The sequence below is a fragment of the Watersipora subatra genome, chromosome 4 (genome assembly GCF_963576615.1).
Source record: "Watersipora subatra chromosome 4, tzWatSuba1.1, whole genome shotgun sequence".
NCBI classification, from domain to species: domain Eukaryota; kingdom Metazoa; phylum Bryozoa; class Gymnolaemata; order Cheilostomatida; family Watersiporidae; genus Watersipora; species Watersipora subatra.
Genome location: NC_088711.1, coordinates 4,788,896 through 4,801,628, shown reverse-complemented (window position 1 = coordinate 4,801,628; position 12,733 = coordinate 4,788,896). Strand labels below are relative to the sequence as shown.

At 38.6% G+C, this 12,733-nt stretch overlaps 2 protein-coding genes across 2 annotated transcripts in view; one reads left to right on the top strand and one right to left on the bottom strand.

The window, feature by feature from the left end:
• The window catches only part of LOC137393738 (REPTOR-binding partner-like), a 38,672-nt gene extending 33,727 nt beyond the window's left edge, over window positions 1–4,945 (bottom strand). Inside the window, exon 1 of the mRNA XM_068080421.1 lies at window positions 4,846–4,945. The gene's annotated coding sequence lies outside the window, so the exon portion shown is untranslated. The remainder of the gene's footprint in view (window positions 1–4,845) is intronic.
• Window positions 4,946–11,011: 6,066 nt separating this feature from the next.
• LOC137395313 (small nuclear ribonucleoprotein-associated protein B'-like) lies at window positions 11,012–12,676 on the top strand. Its single transcript, XM_068082209.1, has 4 exons — window positions 11,012–11,151; window positions 11,326–11,533; window positions 11,699–11,907; window positions 12,310–12,676. Exons 1-4 carry the CDS (start codon window positions 11,149–11,151, stop codon window positions 12,550–12,552), a joined length of 663 nt encoding a protein of 220 aa, XP_067938310.1. The 5' UTR covers window positions 11,012–11,148; the 3' UTR covers window positions 12,553–12,676.
• The last annotated feature ends 57 nt before the right edge of the window (window positions 12,677–12,733 follow it).

Genomic DNA, 12,733 nt, shown 5'->3' with positions numbered 1-12,733 from the left:
AAAGAAAAAATGGCTTGAAAATCAGCAATAATATTTTTGCTACACGTAAGCTTTTAGCCACCAAATAACAAAACACGAGAACATTCCATGGTGGCAGAGATTTGGTTTAGTGATTTAGTAATGAGAGGAAAGCCTGTTTAGCTCAATAAAGGCCAAAAATCTGACCAAGCTGTTCCTATAAGTACTAATTCTACTCGCAATACGTCAACAGTATATCAGCTTGCCATACAGCAGGCCGCTGAAATTGATTACTTGCAAGAAAAAAAGTTGCAGGTCATTTATGTCAAACTGAAAAAATAGCACTAAATTAGACAAAAGGCCAAATGAATACCCAGTGGCTATGCTGAAACACTCTGTAGGTCTTGCAACAGTAAAAAGGTCATGTAAAGTGGACAATGTTCTTGATACATTACACTCACACTGTATTAGAGAGCATATGGGTCATGATCTCAGAAAGTGGGGTTAAGTTGGGAATTATCAAAATTTAGATAGTAGCTCAGCTTAAGATAGGCGGAAGCTAGTGTAGAATTCATAGAGCCTTGGAACCAGTCAGACAAGAGATACCAAAATGGCATGTTGAATCATTTGATTCGCTAACAGCTCAAAGAAAATCGAGAGTCGATCTGGGACGCTGCCCAACCGGAAACATCCAATAAGGCTGAAACAGCTTTTGACAGGGTTTTTTGCTCCATGCTATCCAAATTTTCAAACTGTTCGCACTACAAACTCGTGTAACACTGAAGATGACATTTCAAAATCAAAAGCATAGTATGCGCTGACATGCCAGCTTACCATCACTGAGGCATAAATCTTTCCCATAGATGCTCCAGACAGAAGCTGGGTGGCAGCGTCTCTCTTTGAGTGAGGAGTACTTTTTGGCAGACTTTGCACTGACAAACAACAGCTTCTGTCACCACTCACGCTTGGCTATCACGCCTTTTACCTTATGTATGCTCTTCACCTTCCTATGTCCTAGTGGACATCATGTATAAAATTGAGCATCTCTAGTCGAAAACCATTGAGTACCATCATAAAGTAATACATCATTTTCTCACAGTAAAATAGATCTGAGAGTCAAAATAAGGTTTAGGTGAAGGATGACCTATTTTATCGGTTAGCCAGCCATACTGATAGAACTCCATTACTATGTGCATGATTAGATGATTATTTTGAGAGTTACATATGCAACTTTCTGACAAGTACTTCGGTGTGAACATCTTATTGAAGTATGCCACCTCATCAATGAATCACACATTGCTTATGATAAGCAGAGTGTTATGCATGCGTCTGCGGCTTTGGATAGGAGATTCCTAAGAACACTAGCGTGATGTAAGATGTCCCATTTTCTCATCAATTTCGCAAAACTGTCCAAAATGAACTGGGGAGCATTGTCCGACACAATAGTGTTGGGTATTTCAAATGCGTAAATCAGTTTATTTACAAACCGGCAGATATCCGCAGCTGTCGGATTCGTTAACTTCTCTACAACCATGAATCTACTGTAGCAGTGAGAGCCTACTAGGTATTCACCATCGAGTTCCAAGTTTGCATCAAGAATGCTGAAGTCCAGAGCAATCTTTCACCAGGGTCTCTTGGGAAATGGTGTCAGGGACATAGGTTCAGGTGGAACATGCCTGAACTGTAGACACGAGTCACACGTTCGCACCACCTCCCGTATATCCTGGGTCATCCCAGGCTATCATACAGCACTCCTAACTCATGGGATGCATAGATTTTCCCCCAGATGACCCTGGTGAATCTCTGCCAACACTGTCGCATGCTCCTGCCAAGGTAAAAATAGGCGGTTCTCATAAAACAACAATCTTTTTAACACAGTCAGCTTGTCTTTGTAAGAGTGGAACTTCTTTAAATACTGGGGCAACTGACTGTAGACCGGCCAGCCTTGTTGAATGTAGTGCATCAGCTGGCTTGTCACTAGATTAGATGCCAGTGCCTCCTCTAATACCGTTCTACTCCGAGGTGAAATAGAAAGTTCTTCTACTAGCTCCTGAAGCAACGAAGGCTAAGGATCATTATCCTTTTTCACCGACGAAGGTGCCCACTGAGAGCGTCAGTGACCACCAGCTTCTCTCCCAGGACATAGACTGCGCTATAAAAGAATCTCATCATAGGCAAACTAAACTTTTGCACACGCAATGGAAGCTTGAATAATTCATTTTGTGACATCGCCACTAATGGCTTATGATCAGTCTCTACAAAGAATTCTCGACCTGCCAAGTAGTAGTGGAATATCTCCGCAGCCCAACATATTGCCAAAGCTTCTTTTTCCACTTGTGCTTACTGCTGTTCAATTTCTGAGAGAGATCTTAAAGCAAACACAATTGGCCTGATGCCGTCGCTTGACCTTTGACAAATCGTTGCCCCCAGACCAAAAGTTGACGCATCAGTAAACTTGTAGCCATGTTGAAGGACCAGTTCCCTGCCTTGTTCAAAGGCCTTCGCACTATGAAGTCACAAGCCAGGATTGCATTGAAAGATAGGGTCACTCCTTTTGCTCAGTTCACACCAAGTCGTGTTGCGGCTGCGAGGGGCCAACGTAGCCAGTAGCCATATGTCGGTTTCTAAGTCAAAGGGTGCCAAGACAGGTGCAGATGACATACTGTGCTTGATGTCTTCAAACTCCTTTGGTGTTTCCTTATTCCACAGCCAATCATGGTCTTTATGCCTAAGTAAAGACTTAAAATTGAAAGAACTTCCTGAACCTTAGCGACGTGCTGTTCTTGAGCCTCCGTATGTACTAAAATGTCATCCATCTGATGCACTGCATTTTCTACCTCTTCCAATGCCTTCTGCATTACTTTTTGGAAATTTTAAGGCGGCAATGAGATTCCAAAAGGCAATCTTTTACAGAACTATCTTCCAAACGGGGTGGTGAACGTTGCAAGTTTCTAGGATTCAGGACTTGGGCGCAGTTGCCAGTAGTCGCAATTAGCATCTAGCTTTGACAATACTTTCAAACTACCTATAACCGTTAGAATATCATGTATTGCTGGTAGGGGATGATGTTCCCGTCTCACAGCTTTATTGAGATGAGTAGAGTCGATGCAAACTCAAATCTTGTCATTACTCTTTGGCACAACTATGCATGGGGCACACCAATCAGTTGGCTTCTCAATCTTTTGAATGACATCCATCTTTTCAATTCTGCGCAGCTCATCTTGCAGAGGTCAGCGCCTCGCAGCCGCAACACAACTTGGTGTAAACTGAGCAAAAGGAGCGACCCCATCTTTTAATGCAATCCTGGCTTGTGACTTCATAGTGCGAAGGCCTTTGAACAAGGCAGGGAACTGGTCTTTCAAGTCGGACTCTGACACCTTGCCCAATACCTGAAAAATTTCCAATTTCTTTATGGCCGGCTTGCCCAAGCACACTCATTTCAGTTTTTTGATTACATAAACAGTTTCATAACGGTGATCCCCTTTGTAAGAGAGGCACACATCAGTTGCTCCCAATACGGTTAACTGATGATTCCCGACACGAAACAGGTTCTGGGACAAAGATTGAACTTTTAGCCTTAATTTCTTGCTAAGGCTACTAGGAATAGCAAAAACTGCAGCTCCTGAATCAATTTTGAACTGAGCCAGACAAGAGTTAACTTAAAGCTCTACAAACTAGGCACTTGATGTTTCAGTTATTGCATCTATGATATCAATTGCCACACCTAGTCATGCAGACCCTAAGTGCAGACTATCTAATCCATCACCACTAACTCCCTTTTGAACCTCCTGCACCATAGCTTGGGATTGACAAAGCTTTACCTAGTATCCTATCTTGTTGCATTTAGCCTTTGATACAGGCAACGGCTCACGTAATGAAGCCATTTGCCACACTTGCGATATTGGTTTTCGAGAACAACTGACTTAGCAAGCGCAGACTCACCACCTGCCTTAGGATACTTCCGTCTGCGTGAAAGAGGTCTAAATTACTAGGCTGGCTACTGAAAGACGCTATAGGGTTCTTAGCTGCATCTTGCTGCTGGTTCGTCATATACTGTTTAGCTTTTTGAATGCAAAGCATAAGGGTCAAATTTGGCACATCTATGGGGTATTTACGCAGTTCATTTGCGGTCATTTGCATTACGATGCGGTGTTGGATCAAATCGTTTTCATGGCACCATATTGACAGTTTTCGCTTTGCGCCTGAAGGTTTGCTATGAATTGATGCACAGACTGGCTGAACTCCTGAACCATTTTATTAAATACCAATCTTCAAACCTTTCAATCACATTTTTAACTGGCTCAAAATATCTATCAAACGTTGCTATGCAATTAGACAGAGTCTTTTGCTCATGCTCTGCTCAAAATGTGAACTACTTATGAACAGGCACGAAGTCACTGCTCATTGCTACGAGCATGTGAGCAATTTGCTCATCTACTGTAAGATCATCTAGATTTTTTACTGTTTTTAGACCTCAAACTGGCCCTTAGATTCTTTCCACACTGCTGGTAAATTGCCAGATGTAAATTTCCAAGGTTTCATAAGTTCATCCGAATCTGCCATTTGATTTATCACTACGATTTCACCAAATCTTACTTCAACAACTGCAGACTGAAACACATTTTGGATAACGATTCCAACAAATCAATTGAGCAAGTAGTGGTAATACCCCAAAATAAATAGCTTTTATATCACGCCAATGCTAATATAATATAGCGGAATTTAATATCAGATTCTGCCGAATCAACACACAACGTGCTGCTGCTGTACAACTACGATGACGGAATGGTTCTTCAATAATTACTTAGTAGAAGTACCAATAATAGTGTGTGAGTTCACAAAATTAGAATTGAACCTCTGGCACCTTGTAGCGTTATCTGATCTTACCTTAACATCAGCAAAGCGTTGGGCTGTAGTCGCGTGCGTTTGCTCCTTCCTTTACCGAACATGTGTCATAAGATGGTCTCTGGTTTTCACAGCGAGTCCTGCATGCGGTAAACACCAACTAATCACAAGGAGTGTTACATTCGTACATAGAACAATTTACGATTGTAAAACGAGATATAGGTAATTGATATAATATACTTCTTCGAAAAAATAGTTATAGTGTTTTTTCGTTAAAATACGCATTTACAAACTATTTGAAACACAAAAATTTCCAATCTATTTACAGCCGTTTGAGTTATCCAGTCTTATAGCAACTGTTATTGATCTTTTTCGTTTGCTTCCTAGCCTTGTAGAGCGATCTGAAGCTGATGCGATAAAAAAGGTCCTTCTGTTTTCTGACATAGCCAAAATCTTTATTGGTTGTAGCTTCATAGATTGCAGCGACTGCTATTAGAAAAATAATTACGCTACCTATGAGACACCAAAACTCGTACCATCCGTTAATACCGTACTATACGTGTAAAATGCCTGGTAAAGCCGTTTTTCGTAGAAATCGTACAAGTAATATCAAGAATAGACAACTCCATGAGTGTAGCTAAATTCTGAATATGTTTGTTCAAGAAAAGTACTGAAATATTACTTTGTGTGAGCTTGCTGAGATCAATGATATACTGCCCCCCCTGAGGGGCTGTATATCATTGCTGAGATCAGCTGCACTTGATTAATTTTTATTAAACTACATATACCTGTGCTATTTTTAAAAAATCAGTAAATTTTCTCTTATTACATAGAGAATTTGGCTTTAATATGTAATCCCTGTCAAAGTTATTAGCAGTCAATCAAATTCAAGTGCCACGCAGTAGCCATTAGTTTGTCATAATTTGAGGCAAAAATAAAAACCTACAAACATTCAACAAAAGATCTTTGCTGTTCTATTAGCTCTTTTACTGTTAATGGCTCATTACAGAGAGTAATGCTTTCTGCAAAGAAGATTTGAAACAGTTATGTATGTACAACACTTATAAAGTAATCACATATCTCAATAAAAATATAAACTGACGTGCATTTAGGTTACTTTTTAAATTGGTACAGCAATCGATAATAACTATAACAAATATTTTGTATAAAAGTTTTTATATTGCAAAGAGAATTACTAAAGAAAGGTGAGAACTAAGATTCTCAGAATTTGCAGCATGCAAGAGGATATAGTAATATACATCCATCTGTAACATGAAATATTTTTTGGCAGTTAAAATATAACAAAGTAAGCCAGTAGCCCATATTATGAGCCAAGTTTATCATCAGTTTTATATTTTTCATTCCCTTTGTGCAACTATAATAGCAGCCATTCATTTAACCCTAAGGGCACAGCTGATCAGTGGCAATCATGCCTTTGTCACTGAAAGCAATGATGTAAACCCCCACCCCCCCTCGCCCCCGCCACAGTGGAGGTTTTATATCATTGCTAAAAGCCAAAGTAATCACAATGAGCTTTTAGTCATTTCATGAACTAAGTTTTAGAATAGCAATGCTTTTTGATGTCATTGTTTTTTGCTGTATTTTCAGATTTTATTTTCTTAATTAACGCTTCTCTTTCATTTCCTTTTCAAAAGGATCAACTGTAAAATGCTGCAAATGGTGGTTTGCATTGCATTCAAATATTTAAATGAAATTTTCATATACCAAATCATCTTTTAGTTTGATTTGTAAATTATGGTTATTATTGCATAGCAGTGTGGCAGTTTTATCAGCAAGTGATTAAAAATGTTACCAGTATTGCTTTAAAGCGACTCGGTTCATTTTATTCAAATAAAGAGGCTGCCTAGCACAACATCTCATCTCTTTTGCTTGTCTGGGATTTATCTGTTTGAAAAGAAGTTGCAAGAAAGGCATGTTCCAATTCTGAAGTCACAGTCTATTACACTGGGATGGCTATACCATGATCTTGCATAACTTTGCCAGCCTAAAAGGAATTAATTTACATGAAGATTGGTCTGTATTTTTAGCAATTTTAATGGGGAATTCAAAGCAACTATCAACGGATACATCATAATTCAAACAACAAAAGTGCAGAAATTTCTTCATGACAATCACACACCATAACATGACCGCTGGCCACTTGCACTGCAAAAAACCTTTTAGCAGCGGTGACTCCAACAGAAAAAGAAAAGGGTTATAGAGTAAAAAGGCAATGATTGGTAAGGAGAGAGGGGACAAGGTGAGTGTTTAATAATACTGTAGTAATAATGGTGTAGAAGTGAGAGAGTGAGAGATAAAAGAAATGGTTTGCAAGTACATCTGTTCAACAAAACAGCTCTCTGAATGAGAGAGTTGAATTGTAATAACACTGAATCCCTAGAAACACTCAGACGTAGAACGTGAGTGTCAGGTCAAAGAATAAGGATTTTCTTTTTGAGTGTGTGATTTATTTTCATCAACAAAAGTAGTTAAACAAAAGAAAAAAGCTGGAAGAGTGATGAAGCCCATAATACGCAATAGCATAGCTAGTCGTGGCATTGGGCTTGTCGTCATCATGTAATCTATGTCAATTTTTATGGGTAATTAGGTTTCATTCGCCTGTCAAAAGATGCAACCTAAGTTCTCTCTTGAAACTGACCACCTCTATGCTAACTCTATGCTTTTAATAGCCTTAGGGAGTTGGTTCCAAAAAAGGGCCTGTTGGGAATCCACCCTGTGATGGCCTGCACGGGAAGAAGGTTGTGGAAGATTTAGACAGGAATTTAAGAATTGGGTTTGATATATTGTGCAAAGGATGTAATTACAATAAAATTTTTGATGAGTTAAAAGTATAATGCGCTATGAATATAGTGAACTGATAGGTAGTATGGGTGATGATTTGAAAAGAGGTTTGGTGTGGGTGAGGCGGGATTTTTTGTGAATGGACCTTATCATGCGCTTTTGAAGTGTTATTAAATTCGTAAGATGGGTGGGAGGTGCATTGCCCCAAGCCTCGATGCAATATGAAAGTTTGCTTGACCTCTGGGAGGCATCTATTGGATTGCAACAAAAGGTTCAGGCAAGGACTGCTTGCCATGGGTTATCTTACTTGGGTAATTCAGTTATGCTACCAGGAATTTTCTATTAGCTAACGCAAAACTAAAAGTTATATTCCTTACAATGCCAACAAACTTACAGAAACTCTTCAATGCAACGTCTGCGGTATTGTGACAATGTCATGAATTTTAATAAATGACCTGCAAACAAAATATTGCTTTGTTAATATTAGTTTCAAAATAACATATCTTCATTGTAAGCTAACTTCATGCTAGCAGGAAATGTTTTGCCTTGGTAAAGGCTATTATTGATACTGCAGCTCATTTTACATTTCTTATTACTCAGCAATAAGTGCATGCTAGCACGATATGGTACATTTATCTAGTAGTGATCAACATTCTCTTTTTCAACATTCAACTTTTCAATTGATCGAACTTTAATAAGTTCTACAATTCACTGCTTATGAAAAACCTGACTTGAAAGAGTGCGTGTCTTTTAATCAAACTTGAAGTGCACATTTATGGTGTGCAATAAACACCAGCATCGACGCCGAATATCTGAATGAGGGTCTAAGGTTTTGCATAAAAAAGATGTGGTTTCTTAGACCACCCAAGTAGAAGTATGTGTAAGACACCTGATAACTGTTGTCACTAACAACAACTGATGGCACTGAAGTCACGTTTCATCAACAGGTTAATGTATCTTCAAGATGGAATGAAAACCTTTCGCTCTGTATTTTGTTTAAACAATGACAACTTTTCGTTTAAAGCCGCAAGAGATCACAACTCCAACGTGAAAGGTTTCGCAAATTTAAAACTCAATTCTGAACATGGATTTTTATTTCAAGGCAGGTTAGGATGAAAATTTCCAAATTGCAAAAAAAATGATGACAAGAAGAAATCAAATGGAGAAGATTGAAAAATGAAGTTGAAGAGCCTAAGGTTGAGATAGCCTTAGAGATACTCTTAGGCTGGTAGCTAAGGAAGAAAGGCTATGAATGTTATATCTGATATCAGCCATGTACAGATAGCGGCAAGGAAATAACAAGTTGCATCATCATTACAACGTTTATACCAGGTTCGCCCAGACTCGGCCTCTCAAAGGTTCTAGAGACGGGATAACCACCATTACAAATCAACTTTCAGATTCCAACCTACCCATTTTACAACTAGAACATTGAGAACTTTGCATAAGAAAGCCTGAAATAATCAACAAATGCTTGTGATTAGAGTTAAGATTAAAACCAAGGATTATCTTTGTACAATGTAAGATCTACGTCTAACAGGATCCTCTATCAACGACAGCGCCCGGACGATAGCAACTTGTGCCATGCGGTTTATATTTAGATCCCCATCTGGTACCAATCTACACCAGACCAGAGATTATAATTAGAGATTACATATGATATATAACATATGACAGAAAACAATAAGAACTAGCCAGGAACCCTCAAAAACTACAAGAGTCACAATTGAACACCAAGGCTAACGTTTACTCAGTATAAAAAGAGGAATATTTACTCATATTCCTCTTTTAACACAGATTCATCATGAAGGACAGACGGACAGACTTATCAGCCATCAGATAGAGTGTCGATTACTGAGAGAACACGAGGGTGACTATATTTTTAAGTCTCAGCTATTTACTATTTTATTCTTATAATTTAGTCTAAAGGTATAACTATCATATCTGCTTCGTGTTCTTAAGATAAACATAAGGTTTTGGAAAACCCCATGACATTCTTTACCTTAGAAATTTTATTTTTTAGAACTGTAGTTCTAAATTGCAGCATCTGGAAAGGTCAACTGTAAGATTTTAGTTACATTATTCAACAATTATTCAATAATCGACAAGATAAATTGATTAAAACAGTCAATCAACAAGACCAGACCTTATCTATGAGCTGTTAGCAATAACTACTTAAAGCTGTCCATCTGCGTTCAATAATAGACTGAGGCCCAAATTTGTTGTAAAGTAATGTAAAGTAAAGGTTGGATAATCCAGTTCTATCAATTACATCATAACATAAAACAATATCCAAAACAAAAACAATTAAATGTTTCTGGATGGCTACTGTTAGTCACATCTTGAAACTTGGTGAGAAATTACTGTGTCATTTACTGTATGCTTTGCAGATAGACTGAAATTGTGAATAGAACTATAGAATAATGCTTTGGGTTGACATAATAATAATCGGGAATAATGCGTGGTTGACATGTATCTATTTTTGACTAACGCCAATGGCAGTTAGTTTTCTTTATTTTCTAACTAAGCTAAGTGTCAACAATGGCCAAATATATGAAGAGCTGGAGAGAAATTAGCAATTCAACTTTCTTTGCCAATCAATAAATAGGAGCTCGCAACCAACTCTTTTCCGTTTTGATTCTCTATGATAAAATTGGTAACTAAAGTTAAGAATTAATAAAATTGTTGCTACCCTGTGTTTTGTGACTTCACTGAAAAGTTCAGTGAATTAGGCTACTTTTTTCAAAGTTATTACCAACGTTTACAATAGTTTGCTTAATGGCTACGCCAAAAACTTTTAGTACAGAACATATCCTATAGTTCTGCAGGATATTTTGTTTTCTAATACTTTATATTTTGTTTACTAATACTTTTTTTGAGTTTTGGTAGACCTTCTTTGGCTTATCCACTAATTGATGCTTACTAAATTGTTGTATTGTGCAAAAACACTTCTGTAATCAATAATATAAACCCCCCCCATGGGGGTTTATATCATTGCTGTAATATAAATATTGACCTAACAGCCTGCCACGCCTGCTCATGATTGGCTTTTCAATCTCAAACATTTTATATTTGTTTTGAAATTAAATATTCAGTCAGTTTATAGGGGGGGTTTATGGTGACATTAGTTGGACAGCATTGGTTGTGAACATTAAATAGCTCGGCTAGAGCACAGACCTGGCAAAATTGGACCTTTTGTGTGAAATCCAATGGCACCGAGAGGAGATAACTCATACGAAGCGGTTTTTAATTTCCTTATGTTTATGTCTGCGAGTACTGCCGTAGTCCGAGAATTGGTAATCGTCAATGCTTTTTTGTCGATGCATACATAAAATAATATGTTACTGGAACATTACTAACTGAAATGTCTATGCAAAACGATTCATACAAGGTTTGATCGTAGCCCGCCATCTTTTTCTTTCATAGGACACGAGACGCCGATTATTTGCTTATTGGCTACCTCGTCCTTTCGCTTTACGAAGTCGTAAATCTCTTCGGAGATAATTGTTTTTGCTACAGCTAATAACTGTAACATTTCTCAAAATGGTGAGTATATATATTCTAAATTTTAAAGGCTCATTACGCTATAAGCATAGAATTAGCATGATAAAACTGGCTGAACGTATTTCAACTTGTTCACATTAATTGTGCCACAGCAATGGTTACCACACTGCTTGCTAGGTCCAGCAATGTAGTGTTTCAGTAACAATGTAATTGTAGATTTCTAAAGGTGGAAAGATGCTGAACTATATCAACTATCGCATGCGTTGTACGCTGCAAGATGGTAGAACATTTATAGGCACCTTCAAGGCTTTTGACAAACACATGAATCTCATTTTGGGCGACTGTGATGAATTTAGAAGGATTAAACCTAAAAAATCTGGAGAACGAGAGGAAAAGAGAGTTCTTGGTTTGGTACTGATCAGAGGTTCGTTAGTTTTTCGTCTTAACTAACTATATGCGGTTTACTACTATGCCAAACGCCAAGATGATTGTTAAATATGGTTGAAACTTGTTTCTCAAACAGATCTATCATAAGCTTATATTGTTGGCTCATCACATGCCTATACCAATGTGAATAATTGTTTCTCAGGTGAGCAACTAGTTACTATGACAGTAGAAGGGCCACCCCCAGTAGAGGAAGGTCAGGCTAGGGTGCCAATTCCTGGTGCACCAGGTGGCGGGATTGGTCGAGCTGCTGGAAGAGGAGTGGGTCCTGGTGGACCAGGAGGAGCAGCACCTGGACTAGCAGGTCCTGTGCGAGGAGTTGGCGGACCATCACAACAGAGTATGGCTCCACAGGTAACGATAATTTTTATTATTCTCATTTTTGTTGCTCTTTGACTCGCTATTTTGCAAGCTTGATCAAAATTTTTTAATCCTTCATTGCTAGGCACTTGTAGCAGTGTCAGCTAGCTTTGGCTCTGCACATGGTTGTAAAATGTATTGTATCCGATTTGTATGTTAAACAGTGTAGAACGATGATAGGGGCCTTAGTTAGATGCAATTAGCAACACAAAACTTACATTTACGTTTAATCCAACACCGTCAGCTTTGAGTTTTTTCAAAAGTTGTTAGAGGATCAAGGCTTTCGAATTTGTCTCTACTAGTTGATAGGCTTTGCTACATGTCAGTTATAAACACATAGTCGGAGGATGATTGAGTAATTACCATAGATTATTACTGTCATTTTTGCCATTTTAGGCGCGAGGCGGTGTAGCTGCGGCTGCAGCACCTAGGCCAAGAATGCCTGGACCTCCTGGTGGACCACCCGTTGGAGCACCACCACCTGGTGGTGCACCAGGAATGAGAGGTCCTCCACCTGGTATGAGAGGAGGTATGATGGGAGGACCACCAGGAGCACCTGGTATGAGAGGACCACCACCTCCAGGCGCTATGAGAGGACCACCCCCTGGCATGAGAGGTCCACCTCCTGGCAGATTCTAGATTGAAGTCGACCTGTACATAGTTGGCATTTAATGCTCCTGGCATTTTTTATCACATCAAATTTGCATTGTATATATTGTTTTATAGTCATGGTGTATTGAAATATATTTGACATTTAGAATGATGCCAGCTTCAATACTTTCAAAAGCTTGCCACCATGTTGCCCAAAAATCAAACATAA